At 38.7% G+C, this 13689-nt stretch overlaps 1 protein-coding gene across 1 annotated transcript in view; it reads left to right on the plus strand.

The window, feature by feature from the left end:
• LOC115217593 (kinesin-related protein 3-like) overlaps window positions 1–13689 on the plus strand; it is a 35932-nt gene that overhangs the window by 10499 nt on the left and 11744 nt on the right. Inside the window, exon 2 of the mRNA XM_036507652.1 lies at window positions 4476–4482. Within this exon, the coding sequence (XP_036363545.1) occupies window positions 4476–4482 (7 nt within the window). The remainder of the gene's footprint in view (window positions 1–4475; window positions 4483–13689) is intronic.

The raw sequence follows: 13689 nt of genomic DNA on the forward strand, positions 1-13689 counted from the left end.
TGGCTTCATGGTGTGAGATACAAAATTCCTGATTTTATCCTGCTGTGAGGAGGACTATCAAAAGCCTTCTTGTAGTCTATCCAGGCCACTGTGAGATGTATTTTCCTGCTATGACAATTTTCAAAAATCATTTTCTGAATTAACAATTGATGCCTGCATCCATAAGACCTACGTTTACATCATTTTTGATCATAAGGAAAGATGTTAAATAAGACAGGCACATGTGTGTTCTATTAGGAGAGATGTAAGGGTTTTATACATTGTTGTAAGGAATATTATGATTATGTAGTTCTTAGGGTTTTCTGTTTCTTCATTTTGAGGGAGCAAAAATGTGATACAATTGACCAGCCATTCAGGGGTTATCTGCGCTTCTTTCATAATTGTTGTAACAACAAGTTAGTTTCTTGTGTGAGTTTGTAAACACCTTGAAACAATAGTTTGGAATCTTATCCATACCAGGTGACTTCCATTTACGAACTTTTTGAACGTGAGTCTGACATTTTCTACACTTATCGCTTTTCATATTTGCTCTTCTATAAGCTCGGTGTTTTCTTTTTGTCTTTTAATCAACAGGACATCACAGTTGTACTTCTTCTCTTCTGCCCAAATTTTCCACCAGAACTCCAGTATTTCATGCTCTGAACGGTACTTCTATTTTGATGTTGCTCTTTTCAATGCGCTTATAGAATTTCTTCGAATTATTGGGTTGTCCGGAAAGTTCGTGCCGATTTTTAAAGGAAAGAAAAAGGTCAATAAATACTTGCCATTAAATTTTTAATCAACCAAATATGAACCATTTTACTGCACAATGCGTCTCCATCTTTCCTTTAACTTGAAAATACCCTCTTCCCAGAATTGAGGTGGTTTCATGGCAAAGAATTCATCAAGGTATCTTTTTACGTCATCCAAGGAATTGAAATTATTACCATTAAGACTATTCTGCAGAAACCTGAATAAGTGGAAATCCGAAGGAGCAATATCTGGTGAATATGGAGGGTGGGGTAATACATCCCAGCCGAGCTGCAGCAATTTTTGTCTGGTTCCCAAAGCATCAAGTGCCGAAAATGAACTTTCTTATCTTCCATTTTAAGGGGTTACAGAATTAACACAGGTTATAGGAACATAAACCTTCTTCCACGAAAAGATAGCTTAAACTGTGCTGCTCTAAATGGAGGTGTAGTCAAATTCTATTTTACGGACTCAACCATGTTCTAAAATAAGTCGAAAGGTAAGCTACTATAAATCGGCACGAACTTTCCGGACAACCCAATATTTTTAAACATGCTGTTATCTTTGAAGAACCTTGATCGTTTTTCGAAGCAGCGTATACGTACGGCTTTGACCAGCATTTTTTTTTTTATTTTATCTTCTCCACTACTTCAGCAAATTTCTGTTCCGACTTTAATTCATGCTTTCTCGTTATCTTTCTCTTTGATGTTTTTATATTATGATTGTTGCCATAAGTTTTTCAATGTTTCTAAATCAGATCAGAGAGAATCGAATTACGTCTTGACTTTTCCTTGTCACGTTGGTCTTTTATGAGTATTTGCTATTCTATTATTATTATTATTATTATTATTATTATTATTATTATTATTATTATTATTATTATCATTATCATTATTATTATTATGTCTCGGTTTTGCTTTAGTTTATACGAGTTGCATCCAAGTCTCAACCAGAGACGTCAAGGTACAGCAAGATTTCGCATCTTAAGAGGCTTACAGGTAAGGTACTGTGCAATTGAAAACATTTTTTTTTGCCATGCAATTGAAAACACTGATGTGTGTGATGCTTGTGGGACAAAAAATTATTATTATTATTATTATTATTATTATTATTATTATTATGATTATAATAATAATGCTTAGCGGCATTTCGTCCGTCCTTACATTCGAAGATCAAATTCCACCGCAGTCAACTTTGCCTTTCATCCGTTCGGGATCGATAAATTTAGTAGAAAGGATTATTATTATTATTATTATTATTATTATTATATTATTATTATTATTATTATTAGTATTAGTATTATTATTATTATTATTATTATCATTATCATTATTATTATTATTATTATTATTTTCTCTTTATCACAGGTTTTTTGGGGGCTCCTGGAGTCTTGCATATGGTACCATGCTATCCTTTTCAGCTAATACTTTCCTGATTATTCTGGCCGCATCAAGGAAGCAAACCGTTCGCAACAGTTCTACTGGGCACTCTGTTCCAATTTCCTTTATATTCCTCTTGATGCCTTCTGATATCGTCCCCAAGAACCCAACAATAATTGGCACTATCTTCACCTTCTTCATTTTCCATAGCCGGGCTATTTCGTACTTAAGAGGGTTGTAGCTATCTATCTTTTCATCTTCCTTCTTAACCATTTGTGGGTCAAAGGAGCATGCAACATCAAATATATAGCATATGTGGTGCACCTTGTCCACCACCACTAAATCCGGTCTGTTATGTTCTAGCACCTGATCTGTTTGGATGGGAAATACCGGAGGATTTTGCTAGTCTCCGACTCTGCTACTCTCTGCAGTCTGTGTTCATACCACCTCTTGCCTCCCTCTAGTCCCCACTTTTCGCACAGTTTCCAATGTAGCACCGTCGCTACCTGGTCGTGTCACTACAACTTGTAGTGGTGTGAACACAAGTCACGTTTTGCTTGTAAGTTTTAAAATGAATTGTTCTTTCCATGTCTGATTAGGGATTTGTTATGGTATATTTTTGTTGTGCATTTGTTGCAGAATAACCGTGAGCAGAAATTAGTCGTTAATTCTTTCGGCTTATAACAGGATGAATTCATTAAAGAAACTAATTGTTTGTAACTATTTTGAAAATATAATAAAATAAGACTTAAAATGGCATTACGTGACGAAGAAAGGCTGGCGAGAGAAAGAGAAGTAGAAAGGAACTCGCTTTCATCTTCATGAAAGAGAGCTTATCTCCCCTTTGGCTATTTTTTTTATTTAAAATTTTTTTTTGTAATATGAGCAAAAATAACACAACCATCATAATTACTATCATCTCTTACTGTAATATAAAACATCTATACGTCCGGCAACAGCAACAACAACACAAGAAAACCTCCATCACAAGCAGCAACATAATACTTTTGTCATGAATAATATGGAAACCAGCACTAGCAGAATATATAAAAAAAAAACAACTGGAATTAACACCAGCAGCACCAACACCACCACCACCAATAGCAACACTTGCCACCTCCATAAAAACTGGGATCTCGTTTGCTAAATGCTGGGTGGATTACTCGCTCATTAAAAAGAGATGTTCTAGAAAAAGCAACAAGGCCTGCGTTGCTTTGGGGTTAAATATAGAAGAGAAATAGAGAAGATCAATTTTTTACAGATTTGTGAGACGGAAAACTAAGTGAGCAACAGGCAAACCTGCGTAATTAGACCGAGAGGTTCTCGACTATTGTAGGCTTTTCAGTTCTATACAGAGAATGGTGTGGCGAAATCCCGCTAAACGAAATGCAACCCCCACAGAAACAGAGTTATAGAGAAATGATATTGAAGATAGAGGTGAGGAAAGTTATCAAAACCAAATCAACAGGTTGCAATAATGGATCTGAACTTTAAACAGGGCTCCAGGTGATACGGAATTAGACGGTTGGCTACAGCTGTTTGCACGCTGATGAGTTGGTACAGCTGGCGCTGTTGTTGTTGTTGTTGTTGTTAAGCAACAATACGGGTAAGGGTGATTAGGTGATGATCTAGGGCTTAGGGGCGGGAGACCCCAGACCTTGGAAAAAAAAAACTTTTGTCATCATGTTGTAGTCGAGGGCTCTTCGTTGACGCCCGACACCACTGGGAGGTGGCCCTCGAAGTCGCTGGAAATGGAGATCTCTTGAACGGCTACAGATGGCGCAGGAGGCAAATAAACACACACACACACACACACACACACACACACACACGCACGCACGCACGCACGCACGCACGCACGCACGCACGCACGCACGCACGCACGCACGCACGCACTCATACACGCGCGTTCATAGAAATATATGCACACATACAGATAAACGGGTGCGAGAAAGAGAGGGAGAGAGGGATCACAATTTATACATCGACATCAAATTTTGGCACAAGGCCAGCAATTTCGGGGAAGTGGATTAGTCGGTTATCTCGACCCTAGTACTTAACTGGTATGTATTCTATCGACCCTGAAAACGATGAAAGGCATAGTCGACCCCGGCGGCATTTAAACTCAGAACGTAAAAGTCGGAAGAAATACCTATTTCTTTACTACCCACAAGGGGCTAAACTCAGAGAGGACAAACAAGGACAGACAAACGAATTAAGTCGATTATATCGACCCCAGTGCGTAACTGGTACTTATTTAATCGACCCCGAAAGGATGAAGGGCAAAGTCGACCTCGGCGGAATTTGAACTCAGAACGTAACGGCAGACGAAATACCGCTAAGTATTTTGCCCAGTGTGCTAACGACTCTACCAGCTCGCCGCCTTAATTACAATTTATATATTGAACACGATTGACAAAAACGTTTTCCTTCTCTTCAGACACTCAGAGAAATATACTCACAAAGAGAGACAGAGACAAGTGGAGAAAGAGGGGGAGAGAACGAAAGAAACGCAATTGTCTGATGTCGAATAAGTCAGCGTCGAATCAGTGATACCAAGCAGGCGGCGCCAAAATACTGAGCTTAGATGTCTCATATTCCAGACGCTACTGGCTCATGTGAAATTCTTGAAGATCACTGACTTTCGATGAGTGGAAAACAAATAAGAGTTGTGGTGAATGAGAGGAGACACAGGTGCTGCACATGCAGTAGCACCAACCGCGAGAACGTATATTACCATAAAAAAAGACAACGTGGAAACCCCCTTAACTGCAAATAACGCTTCAACCATCACAACATCAACTACTGAAGAAGCAGCAGAAGCTACAGCAGCAACGGATCGCGGTTTCGATTCCCAGACCGGGCGTTGTGTGTGTTTATTGAGCGAAAACACCTTAAGCTCCACGAGGCTCCGGCAGTGGTTGGTGGCGACCCCTGTTGTACTCTTTCGCTCCAACTTTCTCCCTCTCTTTCTTCCTGCTTCTTGTCCCCGACTTCCTACGCAACCGCTGAGCCTGGATGCGCATTCATCCATCTGTCGATGATCTCGGTATCGGGGGTTGACCTGCTTTCTCTTCTGCGGGTCTTACGAATAGCAAAGGACCACGTTTCGGACTTCTATCTTGCGAGCACTGGGACGAAGACCGTTCGCTCAACAGCAACAGCAACAGCAGCACCACTCTCAGCCACAAAAAACTTCTGGTAATCCCATCTCCCTTCCTCGCTCTCCTTCTTTCTCTAAAGCTAACACCACCACCACAACAGCAAGACCAACATCATCATTAACACCACCACCACTACAACAACTGCTACTACTACTACTACTACTACTACCACCACCACCACCACCACCACCACCACAAAACACTACTACTACTAAAACTAATACTAATACTACTACCACCACCATCAACACCACACATTATTATCATCATCACCATCACACCACCATCAACACCACACATTATCATCACCATCATCATCAACACCATTATCACCTTCAACACCAACACCATCATCATCATCACTATCAACAAACACCATTATCACCAACACCATGATACCATTGTCATCACGAACACTACCAACGACGGCGTGGCCATTATCCACGTCATTATCAGCACCACCAACGCCACTACATCAACACTATTTTCACCAACCCCACCAACACCATCCACCATCCGTCACTATCCCCATTATCACCATTAACAACAACAACAACGAATCGGAAAAGAAACTGAGAACCGCTACATTAAATGAGAAGAGTGCTACATAATACAATAATATAGGTGAGAAGCTGGACTGTCTATATATAAAATTAATCTATTTTCCAATACTTACGGCAGAATTGATTATCATAGAGCGACATAATTATGTAGATACATCAACATCGACATTCTAACTAACGTATCAAGGTCGCCTAGGAATATGTCTGTGTACACACGCATACACTTAAACGCCGGCATGCTTAATTACATAGTTTTGTCTGTCTGTCTGTATATCTATTCATCCATCAATCTCTGTATGTATGTATGTATGTATGTATGTATGTATGTATACATATATAAAAACATACATTCATTCATATATATATATAGCGGTTCGGCAAAAGAGACCGATAGAATAAGTACTGGGCTTACAAAAGAATAAGTCCCGGGGTCGAGTTGCTCGATTAAAGGCGGTGCTCCAGCATGGCCGCAGTCAAATGACTGAAACAAGTAAAAGAGAAAGAGAAAGAGAATAGATAATCTATATATATATATATATATATTAATATATATATATATATATATATATATATATATATATATATACATATATATATAATTAGAGATAAAACCACTATTAGGCAAATAAAACAGTGAAAAACATAAACCAAAACATAAAAATAAAAATAATCAATATAATATATAAAATATAAAAATTTAAATCATTTAAATTTAAAATTAAAATTATTAATTTATATTTATAATTTTTTTTTAATATTTATTTTTTAAATATTTTTTTATTTATTAAATATATATAACTATCAAAAAGTATTAAAAAGTTTAATATAAGATAAAAAGTATATATATATATACGTATATATATATATAACAACAGGTGGAAATTGGTTCATTTACTACAGCTGTTTCAAACTAGTTTTTTTTTTGATGAATAGAGTTATCGTGCGAAAATTAATCCAACTGTACTTCAGTATATACGTTCCTCTAATTTTGTTTTGTAAACGATTGCTATTTCTTTGATGTGAACTTGGTACATTATAATTTAGGTACCTGATTCACTTGAACCCCTGAACTCTCAATGTATATAAAGATTTTCTTATATTGAGAAATATTAATTTATATAAAATAACTTTCAAAAACGCAAATTAACACAAACTTTATAAAAAGGACACTTTGAATAAACGCTTTTCTCTAGTTTCAGATCTTCAAACACACGTGTTATAAGGTAACCCATAAAGAAGTAGTTTGTTTTTAGTGAAAGCGCTTACACGCAAACCTCTTAGCATAAGGTCAGTGTTAATCAGGTGTGTTTTCCTAAGAACGTTTTTTTAAATATAATTGATAGTTTTTATTAAAGAAAATATTTTTTCAAATGTGACTGAATCAAAAAGTTTCCCCAAATCTTTAAGGATGTGTGTGTGTGTGTGTGTGTGTGTGTGTGTGTGTGTGTGTGTGTATAAGTGTGTGTATAGGCGCAAGTGCACCTGTGTAGTATGAAGTTTGCTTCCCAACCACGTTTCTGGGTTCAATCGCACTGCATTGTACTTTGAGCAAGTATCCCTGTAACGTAGCGATTCGGCAAAAGCGACTAACATACTGGTATTGATTTGTTCGACTAAACTCTTCAAAATAGTGTCTCAGTATAGACGCAGTTTTATGAATGAAAGAAGTAAAAGATAAAAGATTTTATATGTGGCTGTGTGGTAAGTAGCTTGGTTCCCAACCACATAATCCCGGGTTCAGTCCCACTGCGTGGAACCTTGGGCAAGTGTCTTCTACTATAGCCTTCGGCCGACCAAAGCCTTGTGAGTTGATTTGGTAGACGGAAACTGAAAGAAGCCCGTCGTGTATATATATATATATATATATATATATATTATATATATATATATATATTTATATATATATGTATATATTGGCAGGGCTTACTGATTTAAATATTTATATATATATATATATATATATATATATATATGCATGCTTGTGTGTCTGTGTCTGTCCCCCCACCACCATCACTTGACAAGCGATTTTGGTGTGTTAACCCGTAACTTAGCGGTTCGGCAAAAGAGACCATAGAATAAGTACTAGGCTTACAAGAAAATGGCCAGAGGTCGATTTGTTCGACTAAAGGCAGTGCTCCAGGATGGCTGCAGTCAAGTGACTGAAACAAATAAAAGATAGATAGATAGATTGATAGATAGATAGATAGATAGATAGATAGATAGATAGATAGATAGATAGATAGATAGATAGATAGATAGACATAATGATTGCTTTATCTTGTCAAATGATAAGCATCTCAAACTTATATATCTACACATCACTCAATTTAAATGACAGAAGCTTGTACATGATTTTTGCCAGTCTCTCAGTCACCATAGTAGGTTCCATTGACAAGCTGCAAGATGACTGGCGCTATTTTGACTGCAAATTTTATATCAAAGTATCTTTCTCCTAGAAGAGTTGCCTTCCTCAGAAAATTACAGGAGCCTCCTCAACCCCTGACAGCTACTACTGTTCAAGATTAGAGCGGACCAGCGAGTAACAGTAATTAAGGGGTTACTCCATGCTCCCCACAATTCCAGAATTCCCGAACAGGAACCTCACCACTAGTTGCAGTTTAATGTCACACCTAGGACAATATATATTCATACATATATATAGACGAGCAAAACGCCCCCGTCCAATGGACAGTGCTGAGTTGTCAAACATTTAAACCGAATTTTCTCAAAACAACTTGTCCGACCGTCCCATAGGCCTTCCCTTTGAGAAACACTGATTTAACCTAAATTTGAGAGACCAGCAAAAGACGGATTTCGACTGATGTACTTGCGCGTACAAATACACGTTTCCACGGCTTTATCGATCGCATTCTCACCTGGAATCGATTTTTGTAATTTTTTCAAGACTTACACACGCCCTGATACCGTCGGTATCTACGTATCAAATTGGAGTGCAATCCGATGGAGGATGCCCGAGATCCTGGAAGACACACACACACAGACAGAACAGATTTTATATAATATATATACATTTGTGAATGTGTGTTTGTTTTTGTGTGTGTGTGTGAGAGTGTGTTTGTGTGTGTGTGTGTGTGTGTGTGTGTGTGTGTGTGTGTGTGAGTGAGAGAGAGACAGACAGACAGACAGACAGACAGACAGAGAGTAAGTGCTGGACTCTTATGTCGCATCGATGAATGAGCAATACACGGCTGTACAGTAGTCTTAGTACATTGTTTTATCGTATTGTTTCATGTAAGTATTCAGGTCTATCGGTGATTTGCTGACCCGTTTGCAGACGTTGCAGTAGGAGTCTCCGGATCGTTTTGGGTTAGATTGCGCCTGGTTTTATACCGGACTCTTTTTTCCTTTTAGGGTGTTGAACTTGACTGCCTCAAAGTCGGAGATAGCTTGGTAGCAAGAGCTTATCTATTGTGCTCTATTCAGTACTTCCGATTCTCGTGTCTTCAGGTTTATCTTGCAAGTATTCAGGCAAGTCTTCAGAGTATCTGCAGTGGATAGCCTCGCTCCCTGACACCAGAGTTAAACTAACCTTAGAAGAGGGCTTTAGGTGAGCAAGTATCTTCCAGGTTTACCACAAAGCCTATTTACCTCAAGTGCACTTTGACAAGAAGGCTCTCTATGCCAATAATGTTACATCTTGGAAAAACCTCTATGCAGGCAACTTTGTCTTGTCCCTTGATGTTACAAATTGAACGAAAGCAGCAGAAATGGAATGAGTCTAGCTATTTAATGTAGTGCCTCTACAGTGTTCAAGTTTCATAACCTTATGCGAGAGACTTAAGCACTGCTTCTTGGCACACTTTGATTTTTGTGGCTAGGTAGACGCCATTTTCTTTCTACTGTCTGTGCTGGAGTCTACTGAAAGCTGAGCTTGTCTTAAACAATTGTTGGGTGATCTCGTCGTCTAGTCGGGCAATGTTCGACAGGATACTTACCAGATAGCAGAATTTTGCTATAGCATTTCGAGCACTATGGTCTATCATGAGAACAGAACCCTGTTTAGGGTGTCAGTTGCTGGCTGGTGCAGGACCTCAGTCTTCCTCAAAATGATTGTTAGGCCGAGAGATTAAACAGCATTAGCAGTGGAGGCGCAATGGCCCAGTGGTTAGGGCAGCGGACTCGCGGTTTCGATTCCCAGACCGGGCGTTGTGTGTGTTTATTGAGCGAAAACACCTAAAGCTCCACGAGGCTCCGGCAGTGGTTGGTGGCGACCCCTGTTGTACTCTTTCGCTCCAACTTCCTCTCACTCTTTCATCCTGTTTCTTGTCCCCGACTTCCTACGCAACCACCGAGCCTGGATGCGCATTCATCCATCCGGCGATGCTCTCGGTGTCGGGAGTTGACCTGCTTTCTCTTCTGCGGGTCTTACGAATAGCAAAGGACCACGTTTCGGACTTCTCTCACTGGGACGAAGACCGCTTCACTCAACAAACAAACAGCATTAGCAAAAAAGTCAACCAATATTTTGATTTACTAATAGAGAAAGTGCTATCAGAGTATACTCTACTGTAAGTAGAAACTCTCAGAAGTTGTTTTCAGATTTTAGTTCTAGCCTTGAGGTGTTATCAACTGAAAATGTTACCACCTGTCCTTAGCTAGATATACACATCTTCGTGTGCATGTATGTCTGTTTATGCGTGCGTGCGTGTGTGTGTATACATACATACATACATAGATACATACATACATATTGGTACAGCAGCAGTTTTTCGACAAGCGTGGTTCCAGACATTATCCGTTTGTACTGGATTATCCGTTGTACTGGATTATCCGCTGATTATCCGTTGTACTGGATTAAATCAAGTCACGTAATACTAATTCTATCTTTTCCGCTACAAAACCTTCACGAAACACCTTTGGTTATTCATTTGAAGCATTTCATAAAGTTGGAGACGTTCTTTCAACCCTTCAGCTATGATGGTAGGAAACGGCAAATATATAAATCAGAATGGAACGGCACGCGCTGACCTCCCAGCCACTGTACTACCCCATCGTTCCCTCTCTTAAAATGTAACTGTGAATGGGGTAGGTGTAGCAGTAGAGTAAGGAGCTTGCTTCCTAACCACATGATTCAGGGTCAGGTTCTACTGCATAGCACCTTGGGCAAGTGTTTTCTACTATAGCCTCGGGCCAACCAAGCCTTGCGAGTGGATTTTGGTAGACGGAAACTGAAAAAAGCCCGCCAAATACATGTGTTTGTGTTTGTGTGTTTGTCCCCCATTTCCGCTCGACAGCCGGTGTTGGTGTGTTTACGTCCCCGTAACTTAGCAGTTCGGAAAACGAGCCGCATAAAATAAGTACAAGGCTTTAAAAAAAATTATGGGACCGATTCATTCGACTAGAAATTCTTCAACGCGATGCCTCAGCATAGCCGCAGTTAAATAGCTGAAACAAATTAAAGAATGGTATATATTTTCCCGTTCCTCTTTCATCTTGAGGCACTATATTAACAGCGTTAAGTTATCTATTAACTTGCTCTTCATGGACAGAAATGATCCTTAAGGGGTTAGCAAGTGTTATTAGATTTAGTTTTAAACATTTTCATCCTTATATTATCATAGTTAGGAAAGGGAGAACGTTTCTATCATGGTTTATTGAGGAATTTTCAACTATCAACTTAATAGTAAATTAAATTCCCTACATAATAAATTTGACTGGCATGCAAGACTGTCCCAGTTTCAAAAAATTCATATATATATATATATATATATAATATATATATATTATATATATATATAATATATATATATAGAGGAAAAGCACTCCGTCGGTTACGACGACGAGGGTTCCGGTTGATCCGATCAACGGAACACTTGCTCATGAAATTAACGTGCAAGTGGCTGAGCACTCCACAGACACGTGTACCCTTAACGTAGTTCTCGGGATATTCAGCGTGACACAGAGAGTGAACAAGGCCGGCCCTTTGAAATACAGGTACAACAGAAACAGGAAGTAAGAGTGAGAGAAAGTTGTGGTGAAAGAGTACAGCAGGGATCACCACCATCCCTGCCGAGCCTCGTGGATCTTAGGTGTTTTCGCTCAATAAACACTCACAACGCCCGGTCTGGGGATCGAAACCGCGATCCTACGACCGCGAGCGCCCGCTGCTAACCACTGGGCCATTGCTCCTCCACAATATATATATATAATATATATATATATATATATATATATATATAAGAATCACCAAGACTTCATCAACAAGAACTTCTCCTACACATTTGTTATTCAGAGTTTTTTTGTTTTCTTTTTTTTGCGACTTCTACATCTACATACATCTATATTCTCTCGCCGTCTGACTCTGCACTTACAGTAAGGACCAAACGCAGTGCTCATTGCAGCCCAGATAATACTATATAGAAACATATCTTCAGAATCCCTCCACAAGATTAGATATAATTTAGCATACTGTTAAATAAACAGGAGGCAGCATAAAAAAGTCACAAACTAAGATAAATTCCAAAATGATAACGTATGATCAAAATTAATATTCCGACATTAACGTCTATACCAATCATATTCGTCCTGCTTACCCTAGCGCAGTGATTCTCGACAGGGGTCTACACGACTCTTAAGGGTCCATATAAGATTTGGTTGCTAAAGTTTATGTGCAATAAATTGTTATACTTCTATAATACACAAAATATCTTAACATTTTTTAAACATTTCTTTTTAATATTTAATTTTTAAAAATATATATAATAGGATTTTTTTTTTTTTTTTTTTTGGCATCAAATGGCTATAAGGGCCCATCTGAGTAAAATAGGAATCAAAGGGAGTCCATAAGCATAAAATGGTTGAGAACCACTGCCCTGAAAAGACACCAGCACATAGGCGTAGGAGTGGCTGCGTGGTAAGTAGCTTGCTTACGAACCACATGGTTCCGGGTTCAGTCCTACTGAGTGGCACCTTTGGCAAGTATCTTCTACTATAGCCTCGTGCCGACCAAAGCCTTGTGAATAGATTTGGTAGGCGGAAACTGAAAGAAGCCCGTCGTTTATATGTATATATATATATATATATATATATTATATGCGTGTGTGTGTGTACATGTTTGTGTGTCTGTATTTGTCCCCCAACATCGCTTGACAACCAGTGCTGGTGTGTTTACGTCCCCGTAACTTAACGGTTCGGCAAAAGAGACCGACAGAATAAGTACTAGGCTTACAAAGAATAAGTCCTGGGGTCGATTTGCTCGACTAAAGGCGATGCTCCAGCATGGCCACAGTCAAATGACTGAAACAAGTAAAAGAGTAAAAGAGTACATGCCAATATCACTTCATCCCGAAGCTAAGGCTGTGAAGCTCTAGAAACGTTGACGCAGGATTTAGGAAATTTACTGCAAGAAACTTCATATAAAAATGTATATCATTAAAGCTTGATAAAAAGATAAAACTAAAACACATTTGTGTATTTAATGTGTCTAAAAGAATAGCTATTCCCTTGATATACAAATATAGTTGTGTGTGTGTGTGTGTGTGTGTTTGAATGTATTTATATATGAGTGTTCTATGGTTGTTTTTTAACTGTATTGTTTTTAATGTGCAAATTTAATAATAAGATTTGGCTATGATTTAAAACATATCCTCGTTTTTCATATACAAGAAGAACAAGAACAATGTATTATAATGAAATGAAACAGTGGTTGGTAGGAGGGGGTAGGGTTGGTGTTGATGTTGTTGGCGGAGGTGGAGACGACGACGACGACGACGACGACGACAATGATGGTGGTAGTGGTGGTGGTAATTGATGGCGGTCACGACAACGATCACGGTGGCAAAAATGGTAATGTTTGATGAAGATTGTGGTGGTGGAAATTACGATTGCGATGAT

The sequence above is a fragment of the Octopus sinensis genome, linkage group LG11 (assembly GCF_006345805.1).
Source record: "Octopus sinensis linkage group LG11, ASM634580v1, whole genome shotgun sequence".
Classification (NCBI taxonomy): domain Eukaryota; kingdom Metazoa; phylum Mollusca; class Cephalopoda; order Octopoda; family Octopodidae; genus Octopus; species Octopus sinensis.